General features: G+C 40.0%; 2 protein-coding genes across 3 annotated transcripts in view; one reads left to right on the plus strand and one right to left on the minus strand.

The window, feature by feature from the left end:
• Positions 1-22,860, minus strand: part of LOC142097997 (uncharacterized) — a 1,069,021-nt gene that overhangs the window by 563,316 nt on the left and 482,845 nt on the right. The window lies entirely within an intron of this gene.
• Positions 1-22,860, plus strand: part of ATG10 (autophagy related 10) — a 105,598-nt gene that overhangs the window by 25,048 nt on the left and 57,690 nt on the right. For both annotated transcript variants that reach the window (XM_075180365.1, XM_075180375.1), the window contains exon 3: positions 12,329-12,439. In XM_075180365.1, coding sequence (XP_075036466.1) covers positions 12,329-12,439 — 111 coding nt within the window. The remainder of the gene's footprint in view (positions 1-12,328; positions 12,440-22,860) is intronic.

Consider the following 22,860-nt stretch of genomic DNA (forward strand, 5'->3'; position numbering starts at 1 on the left):
AGGAAAAAAGGAAAGGGAGGGAGGGAGAAAATACACAGTGCGCTTGGCAAGTGTTATATGTCACTTATTTCACAATAGAAGGAATTGTCCATTGTGCTGTATATCTTCATAAGGATAGGCTTCAGTAACGACCATGTGGATTCCAAGGAAAAGGTTCTTGGTTTCTGCACTGATCACAACTGGCAGTAGTACTGAGAGTTCCTCAAGGTTCACACTCATTAGATGGGGTGTACAGTACAGCGGTTAAGACATATGTGGTAACTTTAATTTTTCTGGAAGAGAAACACTTGGCTTTAATACACTTGCTAATAAGCCACATCAGTTTTATTAGTATATATATTATAATAAGGATTAGTAACAGTCCTTGTAGTACAACATGTATAAAACCTGATAACCATCCTCCTATACCCTTGAACCAATCGGCCAGGTACAGCCATGAAAACTATCCTTCTAGATAAGCATCTCCAGTGTGCTCCTTTAAAAAATTATATTTCATGTATTAATTTTTTGTAAGTGTTCATCAAACATTTTCTCTGGATCATCTGCGTCACTAGTTAAAAAGGTGCAACCCTGGGCTTCAATTTACATATTTAGGGTCAGGCAGTACCCTCCAGACTAAGCTGTCAGGTAGTCCAATATTAACCTATTGTCTTGAGTAAATGTAATAATGTGTTGGGCCACAATACTCACAAATACATTTCTGTGTTTGATGTAAACCCCTACAGTCATAGGTTGCTCTTTTCTTAATTGGTTGGTTTAAACTTTCATATTTGAATTTTTCTCATTATGTATAATGATCTCTACATTACTATTGGCATGAGTCTGGTTCTTCCAGACCTAGCTTTCCTTTCTAGACTAGTACACATCTACAGACTACAACAAAGGAACATAATGTGCAATCAATATTCCTCCTGCTAATATCAATGAACACCACTCTCTGGTCTCCCTTGGACCTTTAAAAAACTTGTAAAATACATTTTACTTAGACTCCCTTTGTCTGAATATCTTGCAGTGGAATGCGTGTATTCAGGTGTCATTTCCCTGTACTTCCACTACCATGGGAGTCGTCAATAAGACCTGGAAAGGACTCTCATATCTGGGTTCAAAACTCTTCCTGACGTGCTTTTCACGACCACCCAGTCCCCTGGTTGCAGTTTATGGGTACCTGCATCAAAATTAGGGCCTGGAATTAAAGAATTTACTTGACCATGTATTTCAGTTAGTTGTTTGTATAGTAAAGCAACATAGTTCAACAAATCACCATGTACATGCTGTAGTTGCTATGGAAAGTAACAGCCTGTTCTGTGTGCTGTGCCAAACAGTATCTGATTTGGTGCTAAACCTGTGTCTTTCCTAGGAGTGTTTCTTACTGAGATCCATGGCAGATCTGTTTCAGCCATTATATTCTGCATTTTCAATTGCAGAGTACCATTAAGGCGCTCCACACATCCCGAACTTTGGGAACTGTGAGGGGTATGAAGGGCAGATATGATTCCCATGGCTTTTAACAGTTCCTTGAATCCTTGCCCTGTAAAGTTTTTCCCTCTGTCACTTTCAATGACCTCTGGTACCCCATATCTGCAGATTACCTCACTCGTAAGTTTCATGGCTACTGCTTTAGCATTTGCTTTTCTGTACAGCCATGTCTCCAGCCAGTGACTAAAGAAGTCGACACAGACTAGCACATTCTCAAAGCCTGAGCATTTGGGAAGTTGTATAAAGTCTATCTGTATCCTCTTATAGGGATATTATGTTTGGGGTGTGGTTTTCCATAGGACAGACTTACCCAGGTTATTCTGTGCACAGATTTAGGGATCCTGCCACTAATGACTGTGCTGCTTGGGCAAACCCTGGTGCTATCCATAACCTGTTAGTGAGTGCAGCCATTGCATCTTTTCCCAGATGCACTTTCCCATGTGCTATTTTAGCCATAATGGGGTAAAGGGCTTTTGGCAGACACAAACGCTGACTTTTACACCACTCTCCTTGCACTTCTAGTGCTCCATGTTTTGCCCAAGTCTTTTTCTCATTCTCTGTTGCTTGTCTCTGCATAAGTTGAAGTGTGATATGGTCAACCTTGGGGTCAGGGGGTCACCATGTAAATAGACTCCCCTTGGGGTACTGGGGCTATGACGGCTTCTTGTGCGGCCTGTTCTACCAGTCTATTGTACTTAGCTTCGGGGGTAGTATCTCTGTGTGTGTCTTCACCTTCATCACTGTTTGGAGGACAGCTAGAATGCAGTGAACAGTGCCCTGGTATGTTCAGCATATTGACTGGTTTGCTTGCTGAACCTATAAGGTCCCTACTTTTCCATATAGGGCCATAATCATGCGCAATTACAAACGCATAACTTGAATCAGTGTAAATATTTACTCTTTGTCCTTTTGCATATATACATGCAAGTGTCCAGGCCTTTAATTCAGCTTCTTGTGCTGACATGTGACTCGGTAGATTCTGTGTGTGTGTGGTTACAGCACACCCTGTATAAGAAACACCATCTATGTGGTAGCGTAAGATGTCTGCATTAGGTAGCAGTGTGTCTATGTCAGATAAAACCAAAGATCTTTGTCTTTAGTTCTTTAGTTCTACACAATCATATTCAGAAAAATTTTGTGTTTGCATTTTTTTCTTCCTGTTCAAGCTGGGATGGGAATCCCCCAAATCCCTAGGGGAACCCCGATATATACAGGTATGCTCCCATCTTTTGAAACTTGCTGCAATAAGGCAGCAGGATTCAACATTGTGCACCACTTAAGTGTAACGCTACAGGGAGTTAGCAGTGCTACTTAGTCTGGCTGCTGAGAAGTGATTTGTTTGTGCTTGATTTAAAATTTCTATTACCGCATGTGGCACCATTAGGGTTACTGGGTGCCCTAGCACAATATCTGTACTTTTTCTAAACACCATGGCCGCTGCAGCCATTGCTCATATGAATGGGTCTAATTGTGCAGAGTAGTATGCAAGTGACCTTAGCTTGCGACCATGTATCTGTGTCAGTACTCCTTGTGCATGTGCACTTACTTTATAACAAAATAATGTGAAAGGCTTGTCATAATCTGGCAAAGTCAGTGCTGGCGCTGAAGTTACTTCAACTTAAAATTGGTTAAACATTTGGCTCTGCTCAGAGGAGAGTATAAATGGATTGCTATCACCCAGAAGTGCTATTGCAGGAGCACAGATAATAGCTCTTAAAGTCTGAAGGCTTTTTCATTTATGTGCAAACATTGAATTCCCATCACTGCATTACCATACCCATGATACAAAGAGGTATTTACAGTATATGATGATTATAGCACAGTAAATAAGGGCAGTGAATGTCTTTACAACACTGATTGACTCAAAACTATTATGAGGATAAAAGAATAAAAACCTTTTGTTTTCTACCATAATTTGACATTACATTGCATTACTTTCTTTCAAACCACCTGATATAAAATTTGGTTAAAAAACCTCCAAAAATAAACCTAAACACTATTTCATATTCAACTATGTTAGTCCATTTCTCCTTTTCTCTTTAAAAACATCTTCTCACCTTCTACGACTTACAGAAAACCCACCTAGTTCATGCATTTGCTATGCGAATAGCCCATAAACTCTAATATCTCTTTCCAAAACAAGGTAATCATTACTCAGCAGAATCTACGTTCTTTAAATCCTTCATTAGTTTATACTTATGTTTGTGGTGGCTGTAGACCATTGCAAACTTCTAATCGTTGGATCAATGCAATCTGGATTGAAAGGGTGCTTTGTAGCTGGAGAGCTTCTGTGAAGAAAAAAACTTTTGCATAGAGATTAACATTTATTCACTAGGAATTACAGTAACTGTTATTAATTCACATTGAACAGCTGCTAATACGACACTTGTTTAAAAGTTTCTCTTTGTAGCTTAACTGTGACGCTATGCGTTTCATGCAATGAAAAACTGATGTCCTCAAAGGGGCAGTCCCTAATCTCACAAACAGGGAATGTCAAAGTGACGAGACCTCGGCGAGTGTTCAAAGCCACTCCTTTCTTCACTTAGTACAGCCTCCTTAAATGACTCCATTGAAATTCAGGAAGAAACAATCATTCACCACCAGCAGCCCCCAGAAAACTTTATAAGCATTCAGCCATTTTAAAAGCAACATTGTCTCATAAATCAGAGTACTCTCGTTAGACACTTCACATTGTGTCTGTAAATCACTCAACATTTTCTCAACAAAATCTCCCGTGACCAAATATTCACACATATTTCCAGATTCTGTGATTTCCATGTTGAAAGTAGAAATTATATATATTTAAGCAAGTCTCACTCTGACGGCATTTTATCTCGTAACATTTCTTTATGGGCATAACAAACCCTCCTGATTTCTGAGAACATTCATCAGCGCCATTTTAAAACGGATACAAAACACCTTTTAATACCTCTGCATGTAAAAGCTCACTCCCACAATTCTCAACTTCATTAAAGAGAAAGCTACTTTTTCTAAACTTCAGAAACAAAATTACTTTGTTTAAATACAGAAACAGCTTGTTGGATCCCAGCCAGCTTTGTTCTGGCACTAGTAATAATAGTGATAATGTACATTATTTACAGTCTTGTGACGGAACAAAGATTTTAAAACTTCTTTTGCATCTCTTCAAAAGCTTATCATTAAGCAATGAATGTACAACTTTTTCAACCTTGAAACATGTATCTTTTAAAAAATGGTCAAGACAGACAAACACGGATCTCCCTCACACGCAGTAAGACGGAGATAAAATTCACATACAGAGAGAGAAAAATGAACTGCTATCTTCCAGCCTACTGCTGTGGAACTACAAGTCCCAGCATTAGACTAAATACACATTAGCTTCAACATGTTACTATCAATCAGCACTCCGAACATATTTTTTCCTCTTGAAATATTGAAGCATACTTGAAGAACCTTTTTTATCAATGTTACATACGTTGTCAGATAACAAAAAACAGCGTGCTTCTTATCTCAACACACTGAAATATTTTACACAGAGTAAGGGAGGGGCACATCTCACTCTTCAGCTGCACAGCATTAAACATACATTTTATAATACACAACCTACTTAATTCATTATTTTAGTCATTATATCATTTAGCTTGTGATACATTTAGCCTATCTACATATTTTGCGACTTTCTAGATCTCTTAACTTTCCTTTGCCACCTCAAACTATCTCTTGGGGTTTGGGCTCAATACCCCTTTGTTCTTGTCACATTATCACTAGCAACACCATTGTTTCTCCATTAACACATATCAATTCCTTCTTCGGCTATCCCCGCTTTCTTGATAAAATACTTGCAGACCTTCTACTCCCCACACATCCTAGAAATCTGTGCATCATTTCTATGGGGGGTTGCTGTCCTTTATCTGCTTACTGTCTATATTCCCCTATATTGACAGTACTTTTAAGTCCCAATAGAGATTCTGGTCTAGTTTCTGTGGGTTGTCCCAATAGTGGATGTCCCGTTCTGTGGACTCCTGACAGTGAATGTCCGGGTCTGTGGGCTCCGTACACTAGATTCCCCTTTTGGGCTCCATACACTGGCTGCCCCTTTTGGACTCCTTATACTGGATGTCCGGTTCTGTAGGCTCTGTGCCCTGGATGCCCCTTTTGGACTCCTTACACTGGATGTCCCTTTTGGACTCTTTACACTGGGTGTCCGTGCAGAATAGCCTGACAGCATCTGGGACGAAGGTCTGAAAACTCTTTTATTTCTCACCCACAAGGTGGGCATATGTGTTGGGCTTAGTGGTTAATTGCATTCAGGCAGCAGGAGAGGAAGATTTAAATTAAAGTGCACATAGGTCAGTAACCAAGTGTATGTGTTTGTTTTTATTATTTTATTGCAGTAGTACAGTGTCTGTGTTAGTGAGTGTGTGTCAAAAGAAGGGGGAACTGTTGCCAGGTAAACCATTACCCCTTTGCATAAGAGTATCCAAGGAAAAGAAAAGATAGTGAAAACAGGGGCACTCCTTTTATGTAGAATAAAAATTAACTTTTATTGTTATAAATTAAAAACAAATGAAGGATGTAATTAGAGCGAAATATAGACAAACATACATACAAAAAAAGTTTAAAAACAGTGAATAGTGATTAAAAATACAACTATTGTTGTATTGCTCCACATTGCCCTTAGAGAACTGGTTAAAATAATTGTTGTCTCCACATTCAGATTAGAGCCAATGTCATAGGAGTGTCTAGAACAAGCTTTAATATTGTTGGTCTTTATATTGTTCAATACAGTGATGTGTATGTATTAGATCCACTGGGATTAGTACCACAAAATAAACAATACTAATTAATAAAAATAATAATTGAATAGGTTCTGTGTAAGGAAATAAGCTGCGCCGTTTTTAATTGTCTTCGATAATAAATCAAGAATCAGCCTATCATATAAGCGGCCGTAAAGTCCTAAGCCTATACTCGCGAGTATAGTGTCTATCCGCTTGTAAGCATATCGCGGAGAATTCAGCAGTTCAAGTGTAAAAGAGCTGCATAGGAATTGTACATACAGGACAGCTTGACAGCTTGTTAAATAATATGTGTATTGTCCACAGAGATAAACCTCTGTATAGGAATATCTAAAACAAGCTTTAGTATTGTCTTAATTAATAAATCAAGAGTCTTATCAATCATATGAGCGGCCGTGTAGTCCTGAACCTATACTCGCGAGTATAGGTTCAGGACTTTACGGATATGATTGGCTGATTCTTGATTTATGATCTCAGACAATTAAAAACGGCGCAGGTTATCTCCTTACACGGAACCTATTCAATTATTATTTTTCTTAATTAGTATTGTTTATTTTGTGGTACTAATCCCAGTGGATCTAATACATACACATCACTGTATTGAACAATATTAAGACCAACAATATTAAAGCTTGTTCTAGACACTCCTATGACATTGGCTCTAATCTGAATGTGGAGACAACAATTATTTTAACCAGTTCTCTATGGGCAACGTGGAGCAATACAACAATAGTTGTATTTTTAATCACTATTCACTGTTTTTAAACTTTTTTTTGTATGTATGTTTGTCTATATTTCGCTCCTAATTATATCCTTCATTTGTTTTTAATTTATAACAAAAAAAGTTAATTTTTATTCTACATAAAAGGAGTGCCCCTGTTTTCACTATCTTTTCTTTTCCTTGGATACTATTGTACATTAGTGGAGGGTGCACCCTTTTATTCTACTCATAATACTTGGCTATTTAGGTCTAAGTTTAAACTAATACCTGGTGCGGTTTGTTTCCCCCTTATCCCTATATCCTTTGCATAACAGTTGCTGTCTTGCTGGATAAACTGTGAGGTAATGCGCACTGTGTAAATGTTTTTTGCATTTGTTTTTCTCTAAATATATTTACTGCATTGGCGTATGTAACATTTGATAAAAGTTACAGTAAATAGGAACACTGATAATTCTTTCGATTTAAAAGAGAGAGTTTAAGTTATGTTTGTTGCCATTTTCTACCGCTCTGTTCTTTTACAAAGCTACAGAATACCAGATGCCATGGCAACCATGACTTAACCGTCCCTTGCCATAAATATTGGCTGATAGCCAATTAGTTATGAAGGGCAGGTGAAGGGCTAAAATGCATGAGATGTTCATCTTGAAAAGGTTAAAATGTGCTTAACAATGACTAGACATGCTTCTGTAACTAAACACGAGGAAAGTGCTCATACTGCTGCATACGTTGATTTGATAGATGAAGTATGATTTCAGTTATTTTTAAAAAAGGAAAAAATCAGAGAGTTTATTATCATTGCAATATTTATATCTACTTTCAGAACAATCTGCCTTTTAACAGTTTGTTGCCTTAATTCAATGAAGACAAGCTTTTTGATACATTCTAAAGAATATTGGTGCAGCCCATCATTTTATTAGGTACTAGTGCCATTACTGAGGTACAATGACACTAATTCCTAGTATCTTACTATTTGTTTAGTCCACCGAATTGCTGGCTGCTCTGTGTGTAGGAGATGAGTGTATTCCTCCGTGACAAATAAAATAGCTATAGATAAAGAAAACCGAAATAAAAAAAAAAAAATGTAATTCACTTTCTATTTGCCTCATCCGTTATTTGTGGAACCCCTGGATAATAAACTGCTCTGTTTGAGAAATAGAAATATGTGGATATCAGTACTACTTTTATTATGATATTTTCAATGTCTTATGTTTGTTGTTTTGGAACACAGTGGCTCCAGTCATCCGAAATATCTTTATTTTTTTGCAGTTTCGGTCTTGAATAGCTTGTGCATGACCTTTTAATTCAAGTAAATAGTTCTCATTTTAAATTAATGACTTGTTTGTGTTTAATAATAGAAATGTTTTTATGTAATTGCTTGATTTTAACGTGCAAGTAAAGCTTCTATCCGACATAGTTGTGGCCAAAATATTGGTACACTTTCTTCTAGAATATTGATGAAATGAAAAATGTTTTTTGGCTTACAATAGAATAAAACACAAAAAACAAACATTTACAGTGGAGCTTAATCCCCACATAAATTCTTTAAATGGGCCTGACAAAATAAGATTCCTCTTAGCAGTAGTTAGAAATAATTAGAGTTCAATCGGGTGATTCTCTTATACTTTGGAACTGAACTTACCTGTGGTGAGTTACAGGTGCCTGCAATATAAAAATCATTAAACAAGTTTTAATAGAGAAAATTACTTTTTGTCCTGTTTTGAGTTACTGCATGTACTGCAATGAGCATGGAGAAAAGAAAGGCAGATAATTGTCTAAGGAGATCAGACAGAAGGTTGTCCATGCTTGGGTACAATCTCATGGCTATAACACAATGTCCAGAGACCTTTTTATGTTTCTGTTTCCATCGTACATATTGTTTTTAGGACGTTTAAGGCCAATGGCCAATCCATCCTTTCTCAAAAGTGAAAACTTGATTGAAGATTGCAGCACAGGATTTTTCACATGATGGACAAAGCACCTTGATCAACTGCTAAAGAGATTAAAGCTTTCAGACACAAGATACAACTTTTTCAGCTTGCATCATCCATTGTCAACGCAATTGAAGGGTGTTGTATGGTTAGAGGCCACTGCTCAGAGAGACTTAAGACAGTACGGCCTTAGTTTGTCAAAACACACCTGAACAAGCCAAATTCCTTCTGGGAGAAGGTCCTGTGGACAGAGGAGCCCAAATTGGAGCTTTCTGGTAGAGCACATCAACAGTATGTTTGCTGAAAGCAAAATAAAAAGAAGCCCTTCCTTACAGTCAAACATGGAGACAAGATGTTTTGGGGTTACTGTATTGCATCTAGCACTGCGTGTTTTGAACGTGCATGGCGTCGTGAAATGTGGAGATAACCAGGCAATTTTGCAATGCTACGTGCAACACGGTGTCAGAATGCAGGGTCTATTTCGAAGGTCCGGTGTCCTCCAGCAGGGCAATGACCCCAAGCACACTTCAAAATGCACCTAGGAATGGTGCAAAACAAGCTGTACTGTTCTTAAGTGGCAAGCAAGGAGTTCAGATCTAAATCCCATAGAGCATACGTGGAGAGGTCTGAAAACAGTAATTGGGAGAAGGCACTCTACAGATCTGGGAGAACTGGAGCAGCTTGTCCAAATTGTCAGGGGAGAGGTGCAGGAAGCTTATTCATGGCTGTAGGAAGCAGTTTGATGCAGTTAGTTTGACCACAGGCTATGCTACCAAATATTAAGTCGAAGGTGTCAATAATTTTGCAAGTTACATTCCTTTAATTTTCTGATTTAAAATGAAATACAGTATTTAATTCAGAATCAAAAACTAAAGTTCTTTATATTAACATGACTAAGAATTGTGGAGGCCAAATACTGTTATTAATTTCACCTTCTGTTTAAAGGAAATTGCGAGTTATGTGAAAAAAACGTGCAAGGGTGCCAATATTTTTGCCCACAATTTTTTTAAGGAAAGCCTGTGTATAAGGAAGCTAAATAATAAACATATAATAGTTTTGAGTATTTCTAATTGACTAAATAGGTCTATAATGCTCTCTGTCACTCTTCTGTATGTTTGGGGGGGGTGCTTCTCTGACAGAACAGACACTGACCACTTGGCAGACTTTCTATGTGGAAATATATTGGTTGATTCATGCACGGGTAGAACAGTAATGTTACAGTGACTCAAATTACAGATTCTTACATTTGATCTATATTAGAACCCTTTCAGATTAGGAGTTTCATCTATTTGTAATGGAGTGCCAAGATAATACATTGCTCTTAATAGAGCTGCAGTGGTATATTGGGTTAAAACTGAGCAATGTATTTTTTTCACCCCAAAACTTACAATATTAAACTGTAGTTATAACTGCTTTCCTATTAAGTTTGTTGTAAATAAGACAAGATAGTTCTGTTATGGTTTTTGCAGAATTTCCTGTGTGTTTTCAGACACCACATTCTGCTAATAGTCTAGGCAGTCAGGGGCAAACACAGGATTTGAGGAGGGGGGGTTTCCACAGCACACCACCAGTGGGCGTGACCAGCATGCATGGGGCGTTGCTATAATTTTAGACAGTGCTAGGTAGCTCTCCAACTCTTCCAATCCTTCTTTAAATACACGAGCAATGTTGCGTGCACTACTGTTAGGTGCATGCAGCTCCCCCTTCATGAGCAGAGCAGTGTGAAGTGGGACATAACTGTCCCTGTAGTCGGGACAAAGTCCTGACTGAGTGGGTCAGTCCCCAAACTCAGGACTGCCCCACCAGAATCAGGACAGTTGGCAGACTGTCCTGCTTTCTCCTACCTGTTCTTCCTGCTTTCAATACTTGTTGCTGTTGCTCCTGTCCTAAGCTCCGTTGTGCTTGTCTGGATCCTGGAATGTTGGGTCGCTGTTTGGAAATAGAATATGTACATGAGATATAGAAATACCAGCAGTGAATGAACACAGTAGGCCTCCCTGCCTCTATGCAGTCTGACATTAAATCAAAATAACTAATATTTTATTACTAGTTAGTCTTGTAACCAGCTTGACTGTAAAATAATTGTATTCACCTTTAATAAAAAGACCTCTTTCCCCCAAACAACCCCAACATTAATTGTAGTCACATTTATTAAATAAACCTATTTCCTACCATACATTAAATAACTTACATTCACTTTTAAGAAATAGCAATCCTTTTCCCAAAACTCTGCCACACATTTACTTAATAGCGCCCAAACCACCCCAACATTAAATGAATCATTCTACCCTACATTAATAAGTCTGCACCAACCCCACTATTAAATTAAATTGCCCCACCATAGCCACACAAACAAAATAACACCCATTAATTAGACACCACCTACCTCACACATTACATTGCCACAAGCTCCTTGTGCCGTCACACACACACACACTACATTGCCACAAGCCTCCTGTGCATCACACACACTACATTGCCACAAGCCCCCTTGTCAGCACATACACACACCTCTCACTTCCCTTTAAGTGGCCCTCTGCTGCATCGCTCCTTACTGCTCAGACAGGAAGTGAATTGAGCACTTCCTGTCTGAGACCAATCAGCAACAGACAGCCTCACGATAGGCTGCCTGTTGCTGCCACTGACCACCAATGATTTCATCGTCGCCCCCCCCCCCCCTCCCCTGCTCGCGGCTCACCTGCGCTCCTCCCCCGCTCGCGGGACACCCGCGCCGGCTGGGGAGAAAAAAATAAAAGTCAGCCACACCAGGCAGGACGGGTTTCCAGAGACTAGGTAACCCCATTCCCCCCCCCCCCCCCCGCCCCTACGTGCATCCCTGGCAGTATCCATCTAAACTAACTGAATCTCCTCCCCTTATTGTCCCAATCCTAGTCCCCTTATCTTTTAAAATAGATGATAGAAGAGGGTCCAGATGTGAGATATTATGGATAGCATAAAATAAGCAGGACTACATGCAAAATGTTGCTGCTGAGGTCCAGAATATGAATGGTGTCACCAAGGTGAGATGGTAAAAATATGGCTATCCTGTCAATAAAATGTTATTTTTTGCTAATATTTATAGAATTACCATGTATGCAAGACTCACTTAGATATTCCTTATTTTATTTTGTTATTAAATATATATCTCTACTGGTGCAGCTTGTAGTTGCAATATATGTAAGGCTCTACAAATCCCACTTGATGCTGTAGTATTATATATGACTTTATCAGCATGGTTAGGGTCTACAATACCACCACAGCAATGGCTATAAACTTCAATATGAGATGTTGTAAGGAATGTTACAGGCAAAAACAATGCCTTGCATAGAATAAAAGACATGTAACCAGGCAGAGAACAAACATAGATGACATGAAATGTGTCGCAAATATTCCCACAAAAATTATTTGTCTTCTGTTTTTCTATGCAGGGGAGTGATGAAGGATACTTGACTAAAACTTGCTACCAAACCAAAACTTTTGGTTCAGAACAGAGTCACTCTAAGAATAGTGATGACCAACCATGTACTCCTAGCATGGAGGTGAGTCTCTTAATTCATTCTGTTTGTGTTTTAACTTATAAATTTTCTCTATTGTATATAATGGGCATACAGTGAGTTAATACTGCCAAGATTGCATGTGGTGCAGGGCTGAAAATACAGATGACTGTAATCATTGAGCCCTATTCTACTGCATCTCCCCTATTCATACAAGTTCCGGCATTTGGAACTTTAATATATACTCAATAATATTGAATCTATCTGCAATTTTAAAGCCTTATGTATGCAGCCAGCTTGGTACAGGGACCTTCTAATGCTCATTTTTGAAGCTTCAAAGATGCAAATGCATAGGCGTAGCACATATTCTTTGGATATATGGTTCAAATGCAATATACATAAGGGAATACTAACCTTTTGCAAATGCTCTTCCTGATCATTTGAGGATCCCTACCAGATAGAAATGCGCATGTTTCAAAAGTAAAATCATACCTTTTAAAGGCTGGTCTACTTTCATTTTTGAACAGCTCCCAATTTTTCTACTAAAACACAGGTTATATAAGGCATTGGAGTTGTCTGTATTGCATAGTTCACATTTTTTCTTTTTAACATTTTTATTCACTTTGTATTTTTACACCTGTAAAGTTGCTTTCTTGTATAAAGTAAGCTTGTATGGTGGATATGGTTTTTCATTGTAAATATTGGCCAATCTCTGCTGTCTTCTGAACCCCGGTATTGTATGTGTTACCCAAAATACACAAGGATAGTGAGAATCCTCCAGGCAGGCCCATCGTGTCGGGATCAGGGTCAGTCACCATCAATTTGTCGGTGGTCCTGGATTATTACTTGCAGCCATTGGCACAAAAGGCCAGGTCCAACTTTAAGGACACCACTGCCTTTTTGAGTTTTCTATCAGAAATAGTTTGGGATGATAGTAAGATTCTTGTTACAGCGGATGTCAAGTCCCTATATACCATAATCTCACATAATATACGGTTGGAATCAGTTAAACAAAATATGTCTGAAACATCTCTCACGGAGGAAGTAAAGGGTTTCATTATGGAGGGAATAGAATTTGTACTGCTACACAACTATTTCAGATTCCAAGATGATTACTATCTGCAATGTGTCGGAAACTGCGATGGGCACCAGATTCGCCCCAAGCTATGCCAACATCTTCATGGCCAAGTGGGAGGAGGATTGTGTTTGGTCAGGGCATAGTTTTGGGGCGAGCCTGGTGTCATGGCGCCGATACATAGATGATGTCTTTTTTGTTTGGAGTGGCTCAGAGGAGGATTTAAAGAATTTTTTCAGCCATCTAAATAATAATGAATGCAACATTGAGTTAACCTTTCAATGGAGCAAGGTTAGTGTCTATTTTCTTGACATCACTATTTATGTTGAAGGTAACACTTTACAGACCAAAACCTTCCATAAACCGACGGACATCAATAGCTACATTCATTACAATAGTAATCATCATCGTCTATGGCTGGAGAATGTCCCCTTGAGCCAAATGTTAAGAGTTAGAAGGAATTGTACGGACGAAATGGTATTTCAGGAACAAATCAAAGAAATGAAAGGCAATTTCAGTCGGAAGGGCTACATGAAAGGGACTTTAGAGAATGCAGAGAAGGTAGCAATAGAAAAGAAAAGGGAAGATCTCTTGATCCCAAAAAATAGGAATTTAAACAACAAAAGTCACAAATGTGAATGGGCTTTCATTTCCAATTATAATTCTAATTATCGACAAATAGAGAAGACCATCAACAAATATTGGTATCTGTTAAAAAAAGATGCAACAATAGGAGACCTCATTCCTGACAAACCCACTTTCGTGTATAGGAAGGCCCCCAATCTAAAAGACAAGATTGTTAGGAGCCACTTGCCGGAAGATAAAAGAACATCTAATAGAACTAAGGGTTTTTACAGGTGCGCACAGTGTGCAGCATGTAGGACTTGTAAAATTGAACATAATAAAACTTCCACTCTGTTTCTTAACAACAAAGAGATCCATATAGAACAGTTTATAACATGTAATTCCAACAATGTAATATATGCCATCAAATGTAGCTGTGAGAAAGTCTATATAGGTAAAACAACTCGTCCCCTTAAAACAAGATTACGGGAACATCTTTACAATATAAGAAGGGGCTTAGAAACGCATGCATTGTCCCAGCATTTCAAGCTTCAGCACTCTTGCTCAGACAAACATGTGATAGGTTTCTGGGGATTACAAAAAATTGAACCCAGTTGGAAACCTAAGGATACCCTTTCCATGTTGTCCAAGTCAGAGATGAGATGGATCTATGATTTGGATACTTGGATTCCCAAAGGGCATAATGCTGACTTTGAGTTAAAATGTTTTCTCTAGACGCCATCATTTTAGACAGGACATTGTTTTTTTGTGTGTAATTTAGGATACCTTTATTCCCAAAAGGCACAATGTCGATTCTGAGCTCACTATTTTTTTCTAGATGTCATCTCTTGAAGATTATGTATTGTTTTATGTATATATTTTTTTTATATATTTTTTATGGTTTTAGAATTATGTATGCTAGCAAGTGTGCGCATCGCATATGATCATTGACATATTCCCCCTTTTCCGTTTTGTTCCGAGGGAAACATCAACCATAAAGATCGTCATTACTGATATGTAAGATAATGCATATGCAAAGCATTGTTTAGGTCAGCTGATACTATGTATTAGTCAATTAAGTATGTAGCAGATTTTCCGATGTTGCCATGGTACCCAAGCCTCGCAATGGAAAGAAGGACAAACCGGAAGTATCACGAGGAGGAAGTATCCAAGCCTCCGTTTGGGATCATCATCATATTGCATATGGATATAAAAGGATGACATGGTTCGTTACATATTACCTTGAGAAAGACTTTACCCATAAGTCGAAACGCGTTGGTTTTTATTTGGAGGACAGCGGGACCCGACAGAGCGTGAAGGATGGATGTCATTCGCGGCGGTGAGAGGATTCCAATGTGATACACTTACCTTGTTGTACACGAATTCATCAACTTACCCTGGTACGGGTTCACTTGTATGTTTTTACCCTCATTGTTTTAATAAAGGGTAATATGCTAGATTTGCTTCTTTCATTTTTGAGTGAGGAAGATCGTCAGTGTGGAATTTGATGACGAGGGGAAATCCATTTAGTTTTTGAGAGCGAGATCACAGCTGTGTTCGAGTAAGCATATACCCGAAAGGGAGGTGTCACGAGTGAAAAACAGGGTGTTGTGTAACACAATTGCACATGGGATTATATCTGGACATTCAGTTATATGTCTTTTGATGGATTGTGTTAAGACAGATTGCACTATCATTTCTTTTTGTTTTTGTGCATGCAAATACCCTATATTTCAGAGAATCACCAAGGACAGTTATTGTGCAAGTCCGTTCATAACCATCAAGAAGTGTACGTGAAGGCAGCGTTGCATAGACTCATTTGAAGACTGTCCATCCTCCGGCATATACCTTTTGTGCGTGAAGGCAGCGCCATATGTATGTATCCATCTTTCTAATATACGTTGAAGTTTGAAGTATTAGTGGGTCTTCAGGGATTCATATTTGGCTGCACACCTAGTGAAGCACCACATTGGCAGTTTTTTTGTATAATGTGTAAAAGTCGTTATTTTGTTTCCTAAACTGAGTTGTTCCACCCACATTCCATCATCACTGCTTGAAGCTCATAAATATTTTGTCCCGCAGCAACAAAATGCCAAACTCCTCCCATGAGCAGGAGTGATATGTTACACCGCCAGTTGCCATTATGTTGACATGGTAATCTATGCCTGTGTTTAAAGGAAAGTAGTTTTGCAGCAATGTGCTTGTTCTTACATAGCAATGTTTGCAATAAAATGCCCCCTTTGCGTGTGACAACCTGCCCTGGTGACGTTTGTAAGCAGAAACGAGGTGTAAACCCCTTGGGGGCGTTTTCAAGCAGTGTCGCAGGCTGCATTTGTATGGCTGAGTGGAAAAGAGCAAGAACTCCTACTGCGCTGGACTGGCCAGCATTTCTGAACTCCAATCTATAAATGGACGGGTTTTCACTGGTCCAGGAATATGTAAGCTTGATTAGAGAGACTTAGAGCCTGCATGCTGTTTAGTACAGGATTGGTGCCTCTGGGGGGCTACAAAAGACAGACCCACCCCAGGGACAACCGGCACTACATAAAAATACATTGGAGCTCTTCCCAACCCACCTCAGGTGCTGTGGCTTAGATAATGGCTTCTCAACCCTCTGAGATAACTTTTCCACACCATTAGCCCTTGTCCATTATAGCAAAATAATGAGAGAAAAAAGTAGAGACATTCACAACTATAAAAGCTTTTTTAAAACTTTTAAACCCTAAGTCTATAAACTCTATAAAATAGTGACGTCCCGATTGTCATGACCATAAGGCCTCACAAGCAACCCTGGCACCGGCCCTTGAGCCCAAATTGAACCTTCCGGATCGGTTCTCCAGGGATAGGGCTCTGTTCCGGAACGTCAAAGAAAATTGTAGGCTATACTTCCGTCTCAGACCTCATTTCTCTGGCTCGGAACAGCAGAGGATTGGTATAATCATCTCCCTGCTCCAGGGCGATCCACAATCCTGGGCATTCAGTCTAGCCCCTAGCCTACGGATGACTTTTTCAACGCTCTTGGTCTCCTGTATGACGAAAGGGTGCTGAGACGAGGGTGGCGTACCACCGAAGACTGCTGTGCCGAATTTAGGCGTTGGTCCGTCGATAACCCGCGCTACGGAGTCAGTTCCGCCTTGGCCTCTCGGAGCAGATAAAGGATTCTTTGGTCCAGAATCCCTCCTCACCTACCCTGGAGACACTAATGCAGCTGGTCATTAAAATCGATCGCAGAATAAAAAAGCGGAAAACAGAGAAAGACTCCTCACCGTCATGCCCTTCTCCGGTCTTCTCAGGACTCATCTGAACCCATGCAGCTGGAAGTATATCACCTATCCTCAGAAGAAATATCTAGGCGACGCTCTTTGGGGCTTCTTTACCTGTACTGTGGTAATTAGGGCCACCTTATGCGTACCTGCCCCAACAAGGCGGGAAAAGACCAGGCCTAGGTGTAAAGGAAGAGTTACGCCTAGGTCTCCAAATGGTCTCTTCCAAGAATTCGGTCCTCATCCCTGCTCGAATCGTCTATGGAAACAAGTCTGTTTCAGTCTCGGCTTTTCTGGATAGTGGTGCAGCAGGTAATTTTCTTGATGTGGATTTTGCCAAAGCACTTGGCATTCCCTCTGTGACTCTGGACTTACAGTCTGCGGATTGGATGGTAGACCTTTGACTGGTGGTAGGATCTCCTCCCGAAAACTCCACCGCTGCATCTTACGGTGGGAGCTCTCCATTCCGATGTTCTTTCGTTCTTCCTGATCCCCTGTTCCTCCGTGACCTTGATCTTAGGGCTTCCTTGGCTCCAACTCCACAATCCTCCTATTGACTGGAGTAGTGGGGAGATCTTGGGGGCATGGCCTGTTCATCGACTTGCTTGACCCTACCTCTCCGGGTTGTTCTGCCTTGTTCCGAAACTCTTCCTTTACCCTACCAGGAGTTCCAGGATGTGTTCTGATGAGGAAGAAGAGAATCCGCTTCCTTCATAGAGAACTATGATTGTTCCATTGAGCATATTCCCTGTTCTAAGCTCCCCAAGGGGAAGTTGTATGCCCTATCCATGGATGAATATGTGGAGGAGAACCTACAAAAGGGATTCATCAGACCATCTAAATCATCTGTAGGAGCTGTTTTCTTCTTCTTCATATCTAAAAAGGACGGCAGCCTTCGACCATGTATTGACTATCGGAGCCTGAACGGAATTGCAGTGAAAAAGACCTACCCCTTGCCTCATTTCCGTTCTTTTCGATCAGCTTAAGCAAGCCAACGTTTTCTCCAAAATTGATTGATTTGAGAGGGGCATACAACTTGGTCCGGATCAGCCGTAACACATAAAAGTTTGTTTGGTTGCTTTTTGTTTTGTTTTTAGTTTTTCTTGTAAAAGCTCATCTCACTGGTCTTGAAGCAATCTCAAGTGCTTGAAATAATTGAAAACGTGATTTCAACAGTGATTTGCTAAATGGATCCATAATATATTCCCTATGTTCTGTAGTTAACACGGATATCTCTGTGATTCAATAATTTTGCAATGTCTGACTTTTTATTTTTGGGAGTTTTAGAAAACTGTTGATTTGGTAATCGGCAAAATCGACATGTAGATCACTAAAAATAATCTTATCATATATAAAATTCACCTTTAGTATATCCCCCACTTGCAACTGTCATTTTCTGTCAAAGTTTAGAAAGTAACTTGATTACTATTTGTAACTTTTCCTGTGCATCAGTTTTCATTTGCTTGCTGCCACATACACTGCTTGCTATGGAAGATTATGTAATGTTTTATAAACCTAAGGAGGCGATTTGCAATCTGGCTTGTTATTCTTTCCCTGCTTTTTGGCTTGTCCTCTCAGGGTGCAAGTGTTGACCTAGTGCTATATCAGTCTTTGAGCTTTCCTCAAATTTTGGTTTATTTCCCTAAAAGAATATGCTTCACTATCTGGAACTGAACATAACATGATCATTTTGTGGCCAAGTATGAGTGTTCCATTAGTGGAGATAAAGAGCTGGAAAATATCCTGTACTGTGATTTTATATACATTAATAAACATGAAAGTACTATACACTGCATATTGTTTCTCTTTGTGTACAATTTACTGTTATTTGTAGTAAAAGTTGTAGTATTGTACAAGTACATGTTTGTAGCATTCATATTATATATTCAATGCACCTTATACTTAGTCAAAATATGGAGAACAATTTTGTGGCCATTCCCAATATCCATTAGAATGCATGCTATCAGCTCAGTAGAGCCAAGATCCTTATACATATTTTGTTATGAAGAAATTTCCCATATCCCTAGCGAAATGATAGCCTGCAGTTTACAAAATGGTGAAGTAGATAGTTTGTAGGTAAATAGTGTGCTTAGAATGCGATAAAACCATTAAAAATAAAAATCACTTTTTTCCCACACTGCTATTGGCATTCCTCTCCTCATTTTCTTATGTAGCAGCGCTCTTCATAGTGATTATAGGAGACAGGGATTGATGTTTGCGTGTGTGTTATTCCCGGAGGTAGGGATCATTTTCTTTCAAGTAGGTAGTTTGTCATATTACAATATATTATATTATTTGGTACGAACCTGTTTGTTATTTCTGATTAACCCTTTCAAAATTAATGCAAACTAATGCAAAAGAATTTGAGCTAAACAGCAATTCCATTTACAAGCACTGCATCAGATCTTTTTTTGACTACCCAAGCAGTGCCAAAATTGATGGCTGAAGGTCCTGGACATATGTTTTTACACTCACTGGAATAGTGTTATGGCCTGACGCTTTTCTGCACTAAGTCCCTACAGGTGCAGTCCTGAGTTTTACCCACTAGTGGCCGCTATGTGGATTCTGTGTCCTCACTCAGCTGTTAAATGTTATGCTGATCATCAGACCATAAAGACTGACCCGTGGCAATCATTCCCGGCTGGTTCATTGTTTGTGTTACAGCTCTGGATATCTGCATGTGTTTCAGCTCTGGAACCCTGTTTATGTTACAACTTTGGATTTTGCTATTTATAATTACCTGGACTTTGGACTCTGATTTCACTCTGACTTCACTCTGCATCTCTGGAGCCTGGCAAGTTTAAAAGACTTTTGTTTTGCATATTATTTCTGGACATTTTGTTTCATCCCTTGCCTGGCCCTTCAGCCACTGAGATCCACCCTGTCTGTATTCACAATAAATATTTAAGTTTACCAGCATTACTGTTTCTGTACATTAATATTGTGGAATCCACCTGAGAGCCGTGACAGAATGAACCAGCCCAATCTCATGGATCTCGCTGGGGCCACACCTGTGTCAGCTTTTGCAGACTCATCTATGCTACAGGCATTACAAATGGACATAATCCTGCTATGCTCCCAGCTGGCTAAGTTTTCTACCTTGCTTATGGACCCACTCAGAAGGCTGTCAGACTCTGTCTCTTCTTTTTTTTTTAAATTTTTATTTTGAAACCGCAGAGACAAAAAAGGTAACATACTTAACAGTTGTGCCATCAACAAATGACAGATAGTACAGAAATAGAAGACCCAGATTGGCACATATAAAATTTTGACCCTAGTGATAATTAGAAAGCAGTGCTGAAGTAAAAGATAGGGTAGTCTATTAAGTATTAAAACTTGAAAACATTTATGGTAAAGCGGTGGTTTTGTTTTTTTTTTGTTTTTGGGGAGAGGAGGGGGGGGGATTGAGGGAGCAAGGGGGGGAGGGAAAGCATAGGGTTAGGTTATACAAATCAAACAGTACCCGGAACAGGAGATTTTTGCCACTTGAACCAAGGTGTCCAAACTTCCCGGAATTTAGGAACAGTGTCATTTAGTAGAGCAGAGATATGTTCCATAGAGGAAATGAACCATATACGGTTAAGTAGCTCTGTTTTAGAAGGAGCGGACGGTTGTTTCCATGCTCTTGCAATAAGTAGCTTGGAAGCCTGGTAGATATGGGCGATTAAGCAGTTTTCGGCCTTGCTAATATCAGGAATAGGTTGGTTTAGCAACACCTGGGCCGGTACTTTAGTGACTCTGATTCCAGTTACCTTACGTGTAATAGCCATAGTTAGATTCCAGAAAGCTTGGACAACCGGGCATTCCCACCAAATGTGCAAGAAACTTCCCTTAGCTCCACATAAACGCCAACAACGGTCAGAAGCAGATGGGTACATGCGGTGTAGTTTTTCTGGGTCTAGGTACCAGCGCGAGTAAATTTTAAAGCAATTTTCTTGAATGCCTGCGTTTATGGAGATCTTTGCAGTTCTTGCCCGAATGATAGACCACTCCTCGCTGTCCAGTGATATCCCCAGGTCTTGTTGCCAGGCCTCCTCGTGAGGTTCGGGAGTTTGGTCCAGAGGGGATATGAGCATGCGGTACAAAATTGAAATGTTACCCCTGCGTCCCGCCGAATGTATACAATGTCGCTCAAATGGGGTTCTTTTACGCAATTGGGTGGATCTGGCCTGTGACTGTATAAAGTTCCGGATTTGTATATATTGGAAATGAGCCGATAGTGGCGGATGGCATTTATTCTGGATTACTTCGTATGAGGCAGGTGCGGTTTCCCCCACGATATGGAGGAAACGTTCCATTTTATGCCTTTTCCACCAGTCGGCCATCGCCTCTGACCTACCCGGCTGGAAAAGTGGGTGAGTCCAGATAGGTGTCAAAGGGGACGGGTAAGGTGCCAGGCTGTGTTTTTTGTTGGCCAGATCCCAGGAATTTAGTGTAAAAGATATGGAGGGGCAAGAGTATGCTGAGGCAGGTCTACTAGATCTGGGAAGCCATGGTAGATGATGCACAGGGGCGACTGGTGACAAAGCATTTTCAATGTCCACCCACCTCTTCAGGCCTGGGTTGAGGTGCCAGGAAATGATAAAACTTAACTGAGTAGCAAGAAAGTATTCATGTATTAGCGGAAGGCCAAGTCCTCCAGCCTCTTTGGGCTTAGCCAACATGGTCCTCCTCAATCTAGGTTTCTTTCCTTGCCATATAAACCTGTTGCAGGTTGATTGGAGTGTTGTTAGGATTTTGCGAGGGATTGGCACTGGGAGAGTTTGGAATAAGTAAAGTAGGCGGGGAAGGATGTTCATCTTAATTACCTGAATTTCCGCCTATCCAAGAGATGTACATGGGCTCCCATTTAGATAAGTCTCGTTGGATATTGGTTAGTAGAGGTACATAGTTTGAGTTGTAAAGGCCAGAAAAGTGTTTAGTGATATTTATCCCCAAATATCTGATTGATTGAGGCCGCCATTGAAATGTAAAAGACTGTTGGAGAGCTTCTCTAGTAGTACGGGAAATATGAAGTGGTAATGCCTCAGACTTAGAGTCATTGGTTTTGTAGCCCGATAGCTTACCAAAATGTTCTAGTTCTAGCATTAAATTTGGAAGCGAAACCAACGGGTTTGTCAACGTTAGTAGTACATCGTCGGCAAAGAGGGAGATTTTATATTGTTCTAAACCCAGGGAGATACCAGTTATGTCAGGATTGCGGCGTATTTTGGCTGCTAGAGGTTCAATGCATAGAGCAAACAGTAGGGGGGACAGCGGGCAGCCTTGTCTCGTTCCATTGTGTAGTTGGAAATGACTGGACACCTGGCCGTTAGTCACAACCCGTGAGGTGGGATTAGAGTATAATGCCGAAATGGCTTGTAGAAAATGTCCTCGGAAGCCAAAAGCCTCTAACGCGGAGAACATGAAGGGCCAGGAAACCCTGTCGAATGCTTTCTCCGCATCCAAAGCCAAAAGTAGCGAGGGGAGTTTGTTTGAATTGACATGGTGGATTAAATCAATTACTCTGCGAGTGTTATCCGGGGCCTGTCTATTAGGAATAAATCCCACCTGGTCTGGGTCTA

The sequence above is a fragment of the Mixophyes fleayi genome, chromosome 1, assembly GCF_038048845.1.
Source record: "Mixophyes fleayi isolate aMixFle1 chromosome 1, aMixFle1.hap1, whole genome shotgun sequence".
Lineage (NCBI taxonomy): Eukaryota > Metazoa > Chordata > Amphibia > Anura > Limnodynastidae > Mixophyes > Mixophyes fleayi.